The sequence below is a fragment of the Ammodytes marinus genome (assembly GCF_949987685.1).
Source record: "Ammodytes marinus genome assembly, chromosome: 20".
NCBI classification, from domain to species: domain Eukaryota; kingdom Metazoa; phylum Chordata; class Actinopteri; order Uranoscopiformes; family Ammodytidae; genus Ammodytes; species Ammodytes marinus.
In genome coordinates this window covers 8,290,727-8,309,389 of record NC_137224.1, presented here as the reverse complement: position 1 = coordinate 8,309,389, position 18,663 = coordinate 8,290,727, and the positions used below count along the sequence as shown (strand labels likewise).

At 39.8% G+C, this 18,663-nt stretch overlaps 1 protein-coding gene across 1 annotated transcript; it reads right to left on the bottom strand.

Annotated features, from left to right (window-relative positions):
* Positions 1–833: 833 nt before the first annotated feature.
* Positions 834–15,734, bottom strand: qrfprb (pyroglutamylated RFamide peptide receptor b; the record flags this gene model as incomplete). Its single annotated transcript, XM_080049729.1, has 6 exons — positions 834–1,225; positions 1,643–1,740; positions 2,319–2,554; positions 3,300–3,361; positions 4,283–4,441; positions 15,365–15,734. The coding sequence occupies 6 exons, from the start codon at positions 15,732–15,734 to the stop codon at positions 834–836; spliced, it is 1,317 nt and encodes a 438-aa protein (XP_079905855.1).
* Between the last annotated feature and the right edge of the window lie 2,929 nt (positions 15,735–18,663).

The following is an 18,663-nucleotide window of genomic DNA, read 5'->3' as shown; positions in this document are numbered from 1 at the left end:
AAGTGCAAAGGGAAATGTTCTGTTCAGTCCCATCAACAGATTTGAGTTATCTGAAGAGGTGATTTCTGATCTTCAAAAATAATTGCAAAACTAAATAAAAATTGGCTTTGAAGCTTCACAGTAAAGTCATTTTTGTCCCTCTCATAAACATAAGGGTTTGCAATTTAATCATTGCTGAGTGAATAGCGGACTTGAACAAATGCAAATTTAGCAATGCATTGTGAAATACAAGTTTTCATTCTGGGTCATGGCTGTGCAAAGTCAGGGTGCTCTGTACACAGTTCCCACCGACGCATAATTAGACGCTTGCTCTGAGAGGCTGAAATATTTCAGAGACATCACAGCAGAAATCCATAAAACAAACTGGTGTTCCAGTACCTGACTGCTGGGCCTGGTTGCAAACCCGGCATATGAATGGTCAATGTGCTAAATTGTCTCACGGATTCACTGTGGTAGTGTCTTTTTTTGTGACTGACTGACTATTCACCCCTATTCATAAAAAAGAAAGCCACAGCCAATGGGTAAACGTCCAACGCCGGACCGGCCAATGAAGTGACTTCCAAACTCATTCAGTTAGTTAGTTAGTCAGGGACAGATTTTCAGCTGTGACGTGGTCCGGTAAAAAAAAAACACTCACTGCAGCTTGCAGATATATATCTGCAAGCTGTCGGACTGATCTTCAACCCGGCAAGACGTTGTGACACTTTAAAATCACGTTCAAATCACACAGTCTGCAAGCTGATTTGTGTCACGCCCCAGTGATTGACGGCAAACAGTATAGGGCCTGAGCTCAACATTTAAACACCTGAAATTGGTAGCCACGGGTTCCTTTCTCATTTCACTTGAGAGGAGCTGTTTGCAGGGAGCTCTGTTTGGATGGTGGAGATTTTTTCTCCTATCACTTCCAGCGTGCTGCTCTCTCCATGAGAGGAAGTGGAGGGCCCTTTCTCCGCCGAGTGCTGCTTGTCTTCGTCTGACTCCAGGAAGGCCTCTCTGCTCTTGGGTTTGATGAACTGCACGGTGAGTTTGGGTGCCACTACGGCGCCGCCCTGCTGACGATGTTTGCGGATGCAGTGGGAGAGGGTGGAGACGCAGCTCTTCTTGAAGTTCTCGTTCATGAAGGCGTAGACGATGGGGTTGTTGAAGCTGTTGAAGAACCCGATGGCCTGGACAATGGCAATGATCATGTTGACAGTGACTCCGTCATATTTGTTCTCCAGGTCATCTGCATAATACAGGACACCGGGGAGAGCAGAGGCCATCACTAAAATTGATGAACTGCTGTACAGAAATACTGTTTAAATATGCAGTCAGCGATTCTGGAGAACGATTGTTGCCAAACTCAGTGAATATCTCACGGTCCAATACCTGTCCATACTGTGTGCGCGCTGAAAATAAATGTGGTGTTAATACTAAATACACATCCTAGGCTCTGTTAGCTGGCAAGCAAACAAAGGGTATGTAAACAAAGGGGGTTCACCGTAGCTAGCAATATGCTGGATTTTTTTTAAAGGTAATAAACATTACGTGGTACAGGTAGCAGATTGTGATGATGAGATATTCACTGATATTCAACAAGCATTCTCCAGAATGTGGTGAGTAAATTCCAATTACAATTCCCATTGACTCCAGCAATACTTACAGTACTCAAACAGCATGTGGACTGTGTGGAATGGTGCCCAGCATATGGTGAAAAGCAGAACGATGGTGATCATCATTTTAACGGCTCTCTTCTTTTTCCTGTGGAAGGTCGAAAAAAAGAATGAAGACATACCTAATGACAGAAACAGATTCGAGCAGACATCTGTTGACTACAGCAGGTGCCCCACGCCACACTCATAATTGCTCCTAAAAACACTCGCTGCTTTGAATAGAAATGTGTCATGTTAGGTTTTTACACCAACATTACACCCACTCCTCCATCTCCCACATGAAAAAGTCAATAAAAAAATAGTCAAGGATAAAAGTTTTTGAAACGGTCTCCTATGCCACTGAAAATTCATTCTCATTATAGTAGGTGTGCTGTAAAAAAGGGTTGCATAAAAAAATTATTATTTTTAATGTGATAAATGAAATGGCAAAGTGTCACGATGATATCAACAAGTTACAAATTGTACGCTGTTCAACTGCAGTGTCTCACCTTAATATAAATATTTTTATATTTTTTTCCTTTCCTTTTTTTGTTTGAACTCGACGTCATTGTAAATGAGGGTCACCCCTCAATTGGTCTCTCGAGGATAAATAAAAGTTAAATGAAAATGTAGTGAAAGTGTACATGTGAATACTACTGGAAGACACCCATATGCCATGTAACCCACCTTGAGATCTTGCTGATCTCCCTGTGGTTCATGGTGTTGAGGACCGAGGAGTCGCCCACCCTCTTGCGTATCCACAGCTCGATGGCGATGCGCGTGTAGAGGAACAACATGGCAGCCAACGGGAGCAGGAAAAGAGCCACCATGATGAAGGTGGTGTACACCTGCCTGTGTGTCAGAGAGACCCAACGCTCCTGACAGCACACGTGGTAGTGATCATACAAGAAGTCGTACTTCACCTTTGACAGGGAGGTAAAGAATAGCTATTATCCCTGGCGGAACACGTGACTGCATTAATTAGCTCTAGCTCAAAGGGTGACAGGGTGCTATACTTGCGAGGCTTTGTGACACGTGATGTGCTGCAATTACAGATACTGCGGAATACTTTATGAGACACAAACTCTGGGAATTTTGACAGTTTTTTCCCCAAGTGCGCACAATTTTTGAGTGACTGATCTATGGATTAATGTCCAAATGTCACTGCTCACCCTCCTGCTGTGCTGGGGAAAGGGAGCCAAGCTTAGTGCACTCCACAGTAACTGAATAATATAATCAGATTTTTTTTTCTGTAAACAAATGTGTACTGAAACCCCTTATATAACCCCAAATGTTGGTTATATAAGATCCCATACATTGATAAAAACATGGTTAAATTGTAACATTTTAGGAGCTGCTCTAGATACTCCTCTGGACTTCGAAAAACACTGGCATGACTGTGCACACATTTTTTTAAATCACAGATTATTTATTGTATGTATATTGTATTGTATTGTATGTATTTCCTTACTTTTTATATAGCTATGGACCTACTGAGAGTCTGAGATAAAGACATTATTATAACTACAAGTGTTATAGCCATACATTATTACGTTACATACGCCTATTGACGTGCATTGCATGAGTCACGTCTGGAAGAAATAAAGTATCGGCAGGAGGAGGGATTATAATGGTAGTAATGGGTTGCTGTGACGTGGGACCACCTACCTCTAGCTGCTGCACAAACAGCATTGGTGAACCCACTATCACTGAGGCGATCCATACCAGACCTGTAGGACACAGACAAATGACACATTTCAAAACAGATATAATCTGCAGATTAAATTTGCTTCACATAAAATACAGTGCATAAAGTTTGATGCATAAATAAGATGTCAAAGACCGGCCTGTTTGTGTCTCATGAATGGCGAAGCATACACAGAGCAGCTGCATTAATAGAATTCCTCTTTCACAAACTGCCAATCATGTCGAGCCTCCCCCAAAGCTCCTCTGCAATTCCTCGCTTTCGATTTCGAAGATTATTTTAATCTAAGGTTTTGACTTTAGAATGAGGGTTAGGATATGTTTTATTTATTTATTGCCATTTTAGAGCATAGCAATTGGCAAACATTTTTACATAAACAGTTTTGAACCCTCATAGTGTGTTATTAGAGACATGACAACTATATTAAATTTGTTTTTCTTTGAACTTTTATATCTATAATGATTGTTGTAGTCAACACAATATGACAATAAACCGGAATTGAAAACCTTCATCATCATCATTCTATATAATATTAACATACAGCCATTTATCTACCCTACTATCTGCCATGGTGATGTACTGAACAATTATCCAATATTGGTAAACAATTCAATTTGCTGATATATCAGTTATCCCTTAATGGTCTTGATAGCAATATTTTTTTACTATATTTACTTCTTGGTAAATTGCTAATTGCAACGAGTGATCAAAACGTACTGATCTATATAATTACACCCTTCTTTATTTAATTACATTTTAGATTATATGTTCATTACATATCCCCACAAGTATATTTGTAACTTTAATTAGATCTCACAAATAGCGCTATAGTGTTCATTTGGCGTGCAAAAATTCTGTCGCTTTTAACTTCACGGAGCTATGGTCTCTTTGAAAACACCATACACATCCGCTGCTTTGAAGTGTAATGAATTCAAACATTGAATACCTAGCATCTTGTATGCTCTCTTGGACGAGTACTGCCTCCTCATTTTCAGTGGGAAGACAATGCCCTGGTATCTCTCTATGGCGATGCAGGTCATGGTGAGGATTCCTGTCACGATGGCTGTGGTCTGCACAAAGGGAACTGTCTTGCAAACCAGAACGCCTGCAGGTCAACACAAAGGGATAAGGATGCAATAAGGATCAGCAGAAAGGATTACCTGCCTTTCCATCTAAAGGCGGAGTCAGCGATTCTGGAGAATGCAGTGTTATCAAAAACACTAATTATCAAAATCAGTGATATCCCCTCACCATCCTCTACCTGGCCGTACTGTGTGTGTGTGTGTGTGTGTGTGTGTGTGTGTGTGTGTGTGTGTGTGTGTGTGTGTGTGTGTGTGTGTGTGTGTGTGTGTGTGTGTGTGTGTGTGTGTGTGTGTGTGTGTGTGTGTGTGTGTGTGTGTGTGTGTGTGTGTGTGTGTGTGTGCGTGTGTGTGTGTGCTGAACAGAAATCTGCTGTAATTACAAAACATATATAGGCTCTGTGATTTTGACAACAAGTGTTCTACAGCATCACTGACACCACCTTTAAAGTACAAGTCAAGTCAAGTCAACTTTATTTATATAGCACATTTATAACAGCCAAGGCGGACCAACGTGCTGTACAGTAAAATACGTAAAATACATTACATCCAAAACATCATACACTGAGGCCCTGTTCAACGTGACAGTTTTCCCGTTTTTGGTTTAAAAAAAAAACCCGTTCAGACACAATTTATCTGACATCTTCACTCGTACGTGTTTTCAGAGGAAACGGGCCGAAATCGCTGCATGCCAGGCCAGCAGTTGGCGGTACAAGGTAGTAGTAGATAGCTTTTCCGGTACAATTTGATGCATAAAACCTTACTGTAACCGAAAATTAATGCCACTAACGTTCATAAAGCGGTTGGTGTAAGCTTGGGGTTACAAGTATTGTAAATGACAAGCTTTCTGTCCTCCTATTTCACCGCATTGAACTCGTGAAAACAGAAGACTTGCTGGTAGTGAAGGGGCTTTGTGAGCGGCTACTTTCCTGTTAGGCGTACTTCAAAATAAAAGTCAATTCACGTTTGTCCAGTGAAATGCTATTAATGTTTAGCCAGTGACACTTTTACTGTGAAGCCGTAGCCTTAATGCTCCTTTTGTTGAACAGTAACTTAACCGCTGCGAACTATGGATAGTGTTCTTTAATGTAGAGAGAGCCGTGTCCCTGGCATATAGAAGCTACACACGTTTATTTTGCTAGAAAAACCGGCAGAGCACAAATCTTTCCCCAGACAAAGTGGCGGGTGCATGGTATCAATAACTTACTAATAGACTATAGACTAAATTGGCGAGTGTTATATTTAAGCCCTGCATGACACTCCGCTGATCACAGTGATGGTGCCGCGGAGACACCGTGCATGTTATGTTGTCTTCTAACTTTATAACTCGCGTGTGGGTATTTTGACAGCAAATGTTATAGACTATGCATACGTGAAGTGGAGCCGTGACCTCAGCGTTATCAGGGAAAATGGTTTCGGTGTTTACAAGAAACCAAAACCGTTGTGTTTTCCAAAAAATCCTCCCTGGGAGTAGATCTCAAAAACTTGCGGTTTCATGCCTGCGTTTGCTGTTTTCATGTACATGATATAGGCTAGTGCAACCGCGGGAATTGTTCCGCGTTTGCACTGTTTCGTGTTGCCGTGAGAACAGGGCCTAAGAAGGACAGGCTATCTCATTAATTCGAAAAACAAAAGTGAAGAATCCAACAGCAGACATTCAGGCCCTGTTCTCACGGCAACACGAAACAGTGCAAACGCGGAACAATTCCCGCGGTTGCACTATATCATGTAGCCTACATGAAAACAGCAAATGCAGGCATGCTGCTGTTGGATTTTTCACTTTTGTTTTTCGAATTAATGAGATAGCCTGTCCTTCTTATGTAAGGTGTCAATACAGGCGAGCTATCCAAGGTATTAGGTAGTTGCCTAATTAATGGTCAGTTAGGCTCAACTGTCAGCTTGTTGACCATATGTTGCAGAAGAGAGCAAACTAACCAAAATAAAACTGGAGCTCTCAGTGAGCCTAAAGGACAGCTTTTCTTTAGATGTCGGCTCATTAAATCAGAACAACAAGTCAGATAGGGTTTGCGACAATAATCTCATTAATTTGGAAAAAAACAACCCAGGGCGAACATATTTTTCTTTCTCAAGTGAATGCATTACTTCATGCATTCGCTGTAAGTCCCTACAGAATTTTTGACTCAAACTAAAGCCTGCATGTCTTTATTATGAACCTTTCCTTCAAGGGGATTCATTTTTGTTTGCTGTCTTTTTTTAGGTGAAAGGGACAATGCACATTAATTACAATTAAACAGTCCATAATGTAAATGTGTCAGATGTATCCATACAGGCTCATTTTCATCTAGCCTACAAGTTGATGGCTTTAAATAATACATTTAAAAGCATACACAAAATACAACACAAACAAGAAATGTGAACACATGAGCATACACAAATAAAATGGCACAACCACTATTCCAGACCATGACCAAGACCAACTGGACCAATGGAATTCACAATTCACCATGACAATTCCTGACAACAAACTCTCTCGAACAGAACTAGAAACCTTTGCATACACAGAGCATAACACACAAGACATAGAAAATGACATTGATCCGGAAAACAACTTACTTAAAGAGGACCTATTATACTACTTTTCTGGTCTTAATTTCTTGTTTTACACTGCTATAGAGCAACCTGACACGAATCACATCACAAAAAACTATGTAGATTTTCGGGAAGCTCTTTCTCTTATTTTGGCGATCCAGCACGTCCTGTCAACACTTGAGTGTGTGTGCTTCGGCAATCTCCGCTCCCTCCGCCTGTGCATCGGCCATCTCCGCTACCCTCCCCCCCCCTCTTGCAAACCCCAATCCGTTGTGATTGGTTACCTTCCTTCCGGAACACTTTCAGTGGCGGGAAGCGCGAGCATGGACCTGTAAGGGCGCGAGGCAGACGCGAACAGGGAAGTGACAGCATTACCATACATGGAAACATCCGCGTGGTCACGTCACAAATTTTTATGCGACGTCACGAATTATGAAAGGGTAGACCGCTTTGAAGACGTGACTTCTCGACTGGCTAGAATAGTGTTTAGTGCTCTGCACAGACACCCCAGACGGTCAGCAGGGAATACGTCGAAATGCATGTAAGTCATTATTTGATAATTTAGTATGGTTAAGCATGACTATGAATCATCATAACAACGTTTATAGGTCATAAAAGTCAAAAAGCATCATAGGTCCTCTTTAACAACTTCAAAAACAACTGCAGTTACAGATGAGTAATTTAATATACATTTCCAATCAGTAAACAACATGTCAATTATCCACTTTAACCCTTTATAGGGCACTCATTGAAATACTTAGAAATTCTAAATGTCAACCCTACAGTGTTATTGGAGGATATAACAAGACTATATTTTCTTTTTCAAAAAAAAAAAATATATATATTTACGTTGCAAATCGAGGTCAACGAAGTTACCATATATGGTTCCTTGCCCGTTTAGGGTAAGAAAAAATCCCCAAAAGTGTATATATAGAAAATACAAGAAAATACACTAATAAAGTAAAGGAACATTTATTTACTGATAAAAAACACATACAACATTAAGGAACATATATTTAGTGATACTAGAACTTGTCACAAGAATGTTCGTTAAAATGTCCAGGCCAGTCATTAAGGCAGCTGCTTCATTGTACTTGATGAAGCAGTAGCACTCAGCAATGAGGCAAAGGTAGATCCTGCAGACCATGCAGACTACATTTGACCTCAAGACTTCCCCCTACTGCTGCAGTACTTCAAGGTGTTGCAGTTGGTTTAGACAGGGGCACAGAACAGGGACAGGTTACACTGTACATAATAATCTGGGGTGTGGCTTAGGGTTGCTGGACGGGTCCCGGGATTTCGGGATTCCCGTGAAATGAGTCAGTCCGGGAGTACCGGAAATTGGCCGCGGGACCCGTCCTCCCGTTTTTTTTTTTTTTTTCGTTTTTTTTGAGGGGGGATATATTTTTAAATATTATTTAGACAGGCAGGCATACGAAATACCAGCGCCTCTACAATACTGAAAGTGCTGTGTCCGAGGAAGAGTCTGATGATACCCAAGAATATGCGTATCAGCCAGAGCCAAGCGAGCAGACGATGACCCAGAGCCTTACTGCACATCTGCAGCAGGCAGTCATTAGCCTCGTTAGAGATGTCGCCGTCTTGCTCAGACCTGCGCAATTATGACGCTCGGCTTGCTGAGCGCACAGCATTTTTGTTGTGCGCTCAGCAAGACGGGCTTCATAGTTGCGCAGGTCTGAGCAAGACGGCTCCAAGTCGAACGAGGCTAATGACTGCATGCAATGTCCCGAGCCAGACCAGAGGTATGGGAATGACCTCCACAAAATAATTTCAAACGAGTTTGCGCTCTTCGAGGCAACCAAAGAGCGACCCAAACACCTGCAGCAGCTCTACTCTGCACTTTCCACCATACAGCCGGCGTCCGTGGAAGAAAGAGCGTTCTCGGTGTGCGGTCAGTTCGTGACAAAGCTCAGAAACAGGCTGAGCAGTGTTTCTTGAAGTCACACTTCATGAAAGTAAAAGAAAGGAAAGCTGGAAAGTAATCTTGCTTAGCGTGTCAGTTTGAATAGGCTGTTAGTTCTGACATGTCTTATTTCACACGTTAAGAGCAATAAGGTAGCCTAGTGCATTTTTTGTTATTTGCCTATCCTTTGGAAAATATTCAATTTAAACTGATTTCGTTCATAGAAATAAAAATAGATTGTTTGAAATACATTTGTTCGCCAAACACCGTTTTTTGGCCATGTTTTGATATTGAACCTCTGTGAAACATTTTTCGTATTTTCTTCATAAAAACACCGTTTTCAATAAGCCTAATTTGAATGGCTTTTCTTCATGTTATTTAAGTAGAAATAAAACGTGATGTAATATAGCGGTGTTCTGCTGCATTTATTTATCTATTGGCATTGATTTAGTCCCATTAAAGTAGTATTAAAGGGCAATAATGGTTTCAACGGGAAATCCCGGGAAATCCCGTGAGGAGCTCTGAAATCCCGGGATTTGAAAAGGGGCCATTTCGGGAAATTTCAGCAACCCTAGTGTGGCTGCGGTGTCCCTGGACAGGCGCAGGGACACCAACAGAGGTCCTGAGGCTCCCTAGAGATGCTGAGCTCCTTCAGGGGTAAGATGTGAACCTCTTCTGGCTGCCCGAACACCTGTATCCTGAATTTCTTTGGTTACTGGCAATCTAGTCTGGCATGACCACTTCCGCCAGCGTCTATTCGCTTGCGTCGAAAAGCTACGCAGCCCTGACGCAGCCCCCTCCTTTTCCGGTTGCTGGCTTTCCCCTATTGTGATCCCCCTCAAATTCGGAAACAATTCGCTCACAGTCAACCTGTGTGCTTATGTGCAGCGCTCTCTCTCACACACATACACACACACACACACACACACAGGGTGTGAGAAGTCACATTACTGTAGACAGAAATAAAGTGTGGCGATACTTCGGGATAATAATATTGGCGGCGGCGGTCCGGGATGCATCCTAGCTTAGCCTAGCTGTCCAACTTCATTGTACAACTACCCCCGGGCAGAAATACCCTCATAAACTCTGGAAAATGAAGCGTGGGGGTTTGAATTGAGCACCGGACCTTATAACCAGCTAGATTAAGATCCGCCGTTCCCTTTCTTTGGTGAATTAGGGACTATGCAGCGGTGTTTTAGCGACGGGGAAAGATTCCAACGGCTTCCACTATCACCTAGCAACTCTTACGGCTACTTGCTGCAGTTGGTGTAGCGCTCACAACGTCAAAACCCTGTTCTGCCTGTAAACAGACGGACTACGGCTCTGACTACAGCGATAGGAGGTGGTGACATAAGTTCTCGAATGCTAAAAATTCTACTCGACCGCCGTAGCCGTCCTCTCAACCGCCGATGATAATGTTACCAGAGATAACACTACGTGGGTGGCTAGTTAACTCCGGTTAAGTTATCCCGTGAGCTCCTCGGGGGCTAAAGTGTATGGTGTCTTGACATGCTGGTTAGAAAGCAACACACTATGTATATTCCTTTTGTCTTTAATAGTTTTTGTGTGGCGTTTGCGGGTTTAGCCATTTCTCTGACAGTCTCTGGACGTGAAGACGTTCCATCAAAATAAGTCCCCCCCCGGCACTATTTTGCAGGACACCGCTGCTGCTTCCCGGGGTTAGCCCCGCCCTAGATGATTGTGATTGGTTTAAACAAATACAAACAGGCTAGCCCAGTTTCCCCCGGTTTCCCCACCCGAATAGACGGCTCTAAACAGAGTGCTTCCAGACCCTACTACTTGCTGTAGTTTGGTCTGGCTTTGCGAGACTACTGGCAATCCAACCAAGAGCCTTGCTGTCCCACGTGTAGATGACCCCAGCATTTGTGAGGGTGTCATCAATTGCAATTGTAGACAGCTGCTAAAGACAAGAGAGTTTTTGAGTCAATATCAAGTCCACTTTGTGTTCTTTTTTAAGATAAACAGAAACAGTGAAGTGTATATCTACTTGAAAACAAAGAATATTGACGTTTAAATTGTAAATATATATAATATGATTGACATAAATTGAAAATATAAATGAGTGAAAAATAGTATAAGTAATGGTGGTACCACTACTTTCTTCTCATAATTCAATCAGAAAAATTAAATACATCACACATTTTGAATAACTTTATAAATTTTAGCAGTAATACCGCTCACAGCAAAAATAAATACCTACATATGCCATTTAAGTATAATGTAAAGTGTTGTAAAGTCTCAAAACTGTCCAAAATCCCACATATTTCACTATTTACAGCTAGAAATTTTCTAAAAAGTCAAAAAATTCTCACTCCAACATCCAATGCGCTAATGAGGACTATTGTCTATGTTGTCATGTGTTATTTGTTAAAAAGCAAGCACATATGGCTTAAATACCCATTGGGCGTATGGGCGTATGTCTAAATATGGACATATGGTCACATGTACAATTGTTAGGTGAATCGGGCGTATGATCAAATATGGTGCCTCTATTTTTCATGCCAAAATTTTACAAATTTCTACAAAGACTACACAAACAACCCCTATCTCAACATCTAACACAGCTATTCAACCATATAATGTGTGAGTTTCAACAACTTACCTTTGTTAGTTTTCACGTTAGCCCCGTGAGTATGGAAGCTTGTACAGGCCAATCATGGTACTGCATGGACTTTCGTGGCAAGCTGAAGTTTGAGATGCTCTAAAATACAGCCGATTGGTCAGATGTTATCACTTGACTAACTGTGACATAGCCTGGTCTCTCCAGATTGGCTGTGAGAAATATATGGGCTTTGCTCCTTAATGGATAGGTTTGGTGAGGCTTTTAAGGTAGTCAACTTAAGTTACCATATATGGTTCCTTGCCCTATAATAGCAGAAGTCTATATGCCAACTTCCACAGCATAAAAGAATATATAAAACAGTTCAAGATTCCATTCAACATTATTGCAATATCAGAGACTTGGATCAGCACTGAGAAAGGTGTGGACTTTGGGATTGATGGCTATGAACTGAATTATACTAACACATTATACTAACAGAGGCAAAAAAAAAGTATTTACAATATCACTGCAAAAGAATATGTTCATATGTGGGGATTATAATATTGACCTTTTTAATCCAAAAAAACATAAAATGACGGAAGAATTCATCAATACTATGTACAGTATGGGTCTATATCCTAAAATAACAAGACCTAGTAGAATTACTTCTCGTTTGGCAACATTAATAGACAATATATTCACAAATATTATGGATAACAATACAGTAAGCGGACTGCTATACAGTGACATCACTGACCATTTGCCTGTTTTTGTTGTTTATCACTGTAATTATAGGAAACCAAAGAACACCAGTAATTTTTAATACAAAAGACTGAGAACCGAAGAAAACATAAATGCATTAAGGAATGACTTACTGAAACATAATTGGAGGGTAATATATGAGGTAGAAGATACTGACAAAGCATATAATGAATTACTTAACATTTTCAAATCACTTTATGACAAACACTGTCCTGTGAAACAATACAGTGACGGACAAAAACAGACAACTAGTCCGTGGATCAATAAGGGTTTAAAAAATGCCTGCAAAACGAAAAATACACTGTATAGAAAATGTATGAAAAATCCAACTGCAGAAGCAGAAAATAAGTATAAAAAGTATAAAAATAAATTAACCAAAATAATGAGGATATGTAAGAAAGAATACTATAATAAAATACTAAAGAATAATAAAAACAACATGAAAGGTTTATGGAATGTGCTAAATAGTATTATTAGAAATGGATCAAAAAATACCGGTTACCCTGAGTATTTTATCGAGAAAGGAAAGACAATAGATGTGGATGATGTGGTTGATGGTTTTAACAAATTCTTCGTAAATTTGGGACCAAATTTGGCAGAAAAAATGAATGACCCAGGAACAAATGAAGTGGTGGATACTGAGCTTTGGGATAGAAATACCAGCTCTATTTTTCTTAGAGCAGTTGAAGAAAAAGAAATCATAGACACTGTAAGAAAATGTAAGAGCAAATCATCTACTGATTGCAATGATATTGATATGATTATAATAAAAAACGTTATTGAAGTAATTGGAGAACCATTAACCCACATATGTAACTTGTCTTTTCAATCCGGTACATTTCCAAACTAAGCAAAAGTAATACCAATATATAAAAATGGGGATAGACACCATTTCACAAATTACAGGCCTGTTTCTTTACTCTCCCAATTCTCAAAAATCATAGAAAAACTCTTTGCAGAAAGACTTAATAATTTAATTGAAAAAAAATATATTTTGGTCGACAATCAATATGGATTCCGGACGGAGAGATCAACATGAATGGCATTAATGGAACTTATCGAAGAAATCACCAATTGCATAGACAATAAAAAAAACTGACAGTGGGAATATTCATAGACCTAAAAAAAGCCTTTAACGTGTGGAGTACCTCAAGGGTCTGTGTTAGGTCCGAAACTTTTTATTCTGTATATAAATGACATGTGTAGAGTATCAACTATACTGAAATGTATTCTATTTGCAGATGACACAAATATTTTTTGTTCCGGTGATAATTTGAAGCACAAAATCTGCTGGAAATCACATATTAATCACGTTAAATCAAAACTGGAAAAAACCATAGCAATATTGGGAAAATCAAGATACATTCTGGACCACAAATCATAATATACTCTCTATAATACTCTCATATTGCCATATATAACTTACTGTGTGGAGATATGAGGAAACACTTACAAAACCAACCTACAGCCGTTATGCACATTACAAAAAAGAGCAATAAGGATCATCAATAACGTTGGATATCTTGAACATACAAACTCATTATTTCTAAAGTCACATGCACTGAAACTCACCGATCTGGTTCAATTTAAGACTGCACAAATCATGTTCAAGGCAAGAAATCAACTACTTCCAGGAAACATCAAACAACTTTTCATGGTCAGACAGGGTGGGTATAATTTGAGAGGGGAACTTAATAAAAAAACACAATTTCAGAACAACTCTTAAAAGTATGTGCATGACCATCTGTGGGGTGATTTTGCGGAATCATTTAGAACAGTAAGTAAAGATTAGCACAAACATAATTCAGTTTAAAAAGAGGTACAGAAACACTATTTTGAACGATACCGGGATGAGTGTAGGTGATTTTGAGTGTGATATTAGCTACACTGGTTGTATTGGGATAAGTGATTTGTTTTTGTTTGTTTTCTTCCTTGTTTTTGTTTGTTTGTTTATTTTTGTCAATATTTTTGTAATTTTCTTTGTTTTTTGTTTTTTAAAAGGCTTTGTACATTTTGTATATCAGAGTATTGTATAAATATAAATAATGTACATTATGATAATTAAGAGCCGTTGAATAAGGGGTGGGAATACATAAGCTTTGGCTTCCTCTCACTCCTTTTCGAACAAAGACACAACATTTATTTTTATAAATATTGTTTATGACACTTTATAATTATTGTTTTTTGTGTTATATGTATTTGTATGATATGTCATACTTGCTTTGTTATTTTTTTATTTTATTTTTTTTTCGAAATAAAGACTAAATGAAAATGAACGAACTGTCCCTGTCAGGTTGATGGCACGTGGAAACACAACACAAGGAGCATATAGGCCTACACACAGATACAAAAAGTGCATAAACATATTTCACATCCAAAACACGAGCATTTAAACTCAGCCAAAGGCACATAAGCAGACAGGGAGGATAAGCACAGAAAAAAGAACTAGTGAAGAGAAAGAGGAACTCATTATCTCAGATTATCGCAGCATTTTTGATTTGATGTTTTATGGATCCTGAGAAAGATTTAAGAGATGTGAAGCTATAGCTCAATCAATTATTTTAGAAAGCATATTTTAAACACACATTTCTGAGTCCAGCTTTCACATCCCTTAATGTCTGTCCTTAAAATACCTCACTATAGTGTTACTCAAAAATGTAATGTGTCACAGTGAATATCGTTTTTTGTGTTTAGTTTTACATGCACTTACACATGCATTTAATAGTATCATAGCACTATTTATGTAGCCTAATATTTCTTGTTCATGTTTTATATTATGAAGATTGCAAACAAGTAGCCTACTTTTTTTGCATGGTATTTTACAATCCCCTCTTGTAGATGCTCTGGTAGATTAGTTTAAATTCGACGACCTAATTGGTTCAGTTTGCTTGCTTGTCTGATTTGTTTTACAGACTGCATGTTATCAGGCTACTTATCACCCCACAGATGGTCATGCACATACTTTTAAGAAAATCAGTTAAACTAAAATATTTCGCAGTGATGCAATTTGTGCAAAATTGAAAGTGGAAAAAATGTGGCTTTTAACTGTTCATTTTGTCTACTTTTTGTTGCATTGTATGTCTGACACTGATTCTTATTCGTAACGTGACCCTTTAATTAAAAAAAAAAGTTTAGACGTTCCAAACTCACCTCCGAACCATTCAGAGGAGATGTTCTGCAGCAGAGTGAACGGGATGCAGAAGAACGTGATGAGCAGGTCGCTGACCGCCAGGGAGCAAATGAAAATATCCGTCGCCGTCTGTATCGCTCGTTTCTTCAAAACTATGTAAATGACCAAACTATTCCCGGCCAGAGCCAGCACGAACATCACCGTGTACATGATTACGAAGGTGGTCTTGGCGCTATACGGCAACTCGGGGATGTAGACGAGCGGCTGGATGTTGTAAGTGTTGATAAAGTCCTGGCGGCTCAGGTTGTAGTGCTCCAGCATCTCTTTCAGCGCTTCTGGAGTTATCATGGTGGATCCCTGCTCCGAATCTGTCGAGGCCGCTGCTGCCATCCTGCTGCACACACAAACACCCAGGCGCCGAACTACAATCCTGAAAAAAAGCTGCGGAGATTGCGAGATGAAAACCCCCCTTTCCTTTTCCCTTTAACCCACAAGTGCGCCTGGATGCTGCGCTGCCTCCTTCATCCGACAGAACATGCTGCTGTGGCTCCAGCAGATGTTGCTCTGTGTGCTCCGTGTGTGTGTGTGTGTGTGTGTGTGTGTGTGTGTGTGTGTGTGTGTGTGTGTGTGTGTGTGTGTGTGTGTGTGTGTGTGTGTGTGTGTTTACTGTTTACTGTTAACTATTCACTGAGCATCTTACAGATTACCCTTGGTGATTGCACATTTAGCTCTCCAGAAGAAACAAACTACCTCAGATGCACATGCTACAAACCCTGATACTAACTAAACAAGGTGACCCCCTGACTGTAGGCGTACAGTTACTTGTTAGTGGGGTTCAGAAGTAACCAGAACACATAACAGGATTTTTTCAACATAGCCAATATTTAAAGAAGTGCAGCAGCACAGGAAAAAAACACTCCCATCAGGGTTGTCATTTGTCAGTCAAGCAAAAAGCTGTTAACTTCACTTTTCCGAGATATGAAATTAAATGAAAGAACCTTTTTGAAATCACACCTTTGCTCTTTCTTTGGAGTATACTCCTAAGGACTAATGTGTGACTTCAGTCAATCATTAAAAGAAAGTGCCAGCTACTGTGAGTAATTGCAGGTAATTGAGCAGGAGGTCAATCATGCAGCTATATTGTGCATTTTCTGAGTACAAATGCATCTAATGAGGCCTTCATTCGACATCATTCAGAACATACTGAGTCTAACCTTGGACACGTCCTTGCCTAAGGACTGATCGAAAAATGTAATATCGCACATTCAAGTTGCATAGAACTTTGCTTTGCTCTCTTTTGCATGATAATTCCATTGTAAAGGTCAGAAGCCTATTCATTACACTTGGACACAGGGGTACTACTTGGGTCAAATGCCAGGGCAGATTTTTGAAAGCAGTGATAATGTGTTGTATCATTTTACCCAAACAATGTGTTCATGCTGCTATCACCTGCCTACAAGCTCCCACTGCTGAGTTCTCCCTGCTTGATCTCGAGACCTTCCCACACTTTTCATTCAGTCTCATTGTACTATGTAAAAGGAAATATAAATGTTGCCACAGATTTTGTTTTGTCATGTGTCCTATACCTGTCTTGGATCCAAGTTATATCATAGACTGCAGAAAGAAAAGAAAATATATTTACTGTGTATATATATATATATATATATATATATATATATATATACATATACTGTATATAGGGGAGAACAGGGTAATCTGAGCCACTTTTTACATTTGCTCCCCTCTAAGGGAGCTAAAATGATTTATCACTCAAATTTACACATTTCCCATTAATTCAGGATGTTTCCTAGAAATGGGCATTAGCAGAATTTTTTCAAGACAAAGGGCAGTGAAAATATGATTGTTTTAAAAAAAGTTGTCATGTGGCTCACTTTACCCCAGCTGTGGGGTAAACTGATCCACTTACTGTTTCCACTGTGAAACTACCATAACAACACATATTGTAACAGTAAGAATCCTGAAAGCTAGCCACACATTCCAGAACTAATGTCGGACTAGTAAAAGAATGATGGGGTTTGGTCAATTAAGCAAAGCAAATTTTCTAAACACTTGAAAGTAACTCTGAACAAAATCAAATACAACATATTATAATTCAAAAGGTTTTAATAAGATTCAAATGAAAGATAGAACCAGTTAGATTAGAACACAGTCTGGGGGTCAGAACACAGGACCCTTAGAGCCAGCTAGTGTCTGGGGGTTAAAGCATAGGAAAATCAGAACCAGCGAGAACAGCCTGGGACTCAGAACACAGGAGAAGACCCAACTGGATTATAACATCAGCCTGTCATACTCTACAACTAGGCCTACTCTACATTCCAGCCCTGAAGGTTACAGGGAAAGATGAGAAGGTGCTCTTTCCGTGTGGTTGCCCCAGGTCGTCTTCCTGGTGTATTTCCTTGGCATGATGGCTTTTCTACAATGTGTATGACATTAAAATAAAACATATGTTATGTAATATTGCATTAAAATATGTTTAAGACTAAACTTAACTTATGCCTCATGGTGGGGTAAAGTGAGACAGTGGCTCACTTTCCCCCACAGCATTTGGCTCACTTTCCCCCACCACCACAATTTGAGAAAAAACTACCTCTCTTAGCAGTTTAGGCTAATATTCAGTTATCAGCATCACATGGTTTCATATGTTGGTAGTTCATCAACATGCGTGATAGAAGTTTTTCTACGTGAATACATTTGCTTTGGCACAACAGTTGATTAAGTTGACTGCAAGAAAATTTACTTTTACATGCAAAATACCTATTTTGGTGAAAAAAACATGCTTACCACAGCACCATGAGGTCCTCTCTTTCAGGGCCATTGGGAAATGAGAGGGGCTTGAAAACATATATCTCACATGACCACAAATGTTTTCCGTTGCCTAGATACAGGGGGTGGCTCACATTACCCGATGCCTCAGATTCTCCCCTATATATATATATTTTTTTTTAATGCTTTAAACCCAGACTGACTTTTATGTGTTCACATGGTCCAAAAGGCTGCGTTCCAATACCTATACTTCCCTGTTATCTAGTATGGTAAATAAACGATTTAAGGTGTCCCAATACATGTGGTCAGATGCAGCATGCTTGAAAAAATACTCGGATGCCCTAATACATCCGGTCGTGATTTTTAAGGGTGGATTGAACATGCTTTTTGGGCAATTCTGACACACAATCCACTGGGCACCAGAACTTATATTACATCGACTGAGCCTCAGAGTGCAAACAACCAGCAATGCGATGGATATATTATCAAGCAGCAAGTTCAAGGTGCGATTGATATGATGAAATAAGTCAGTAAA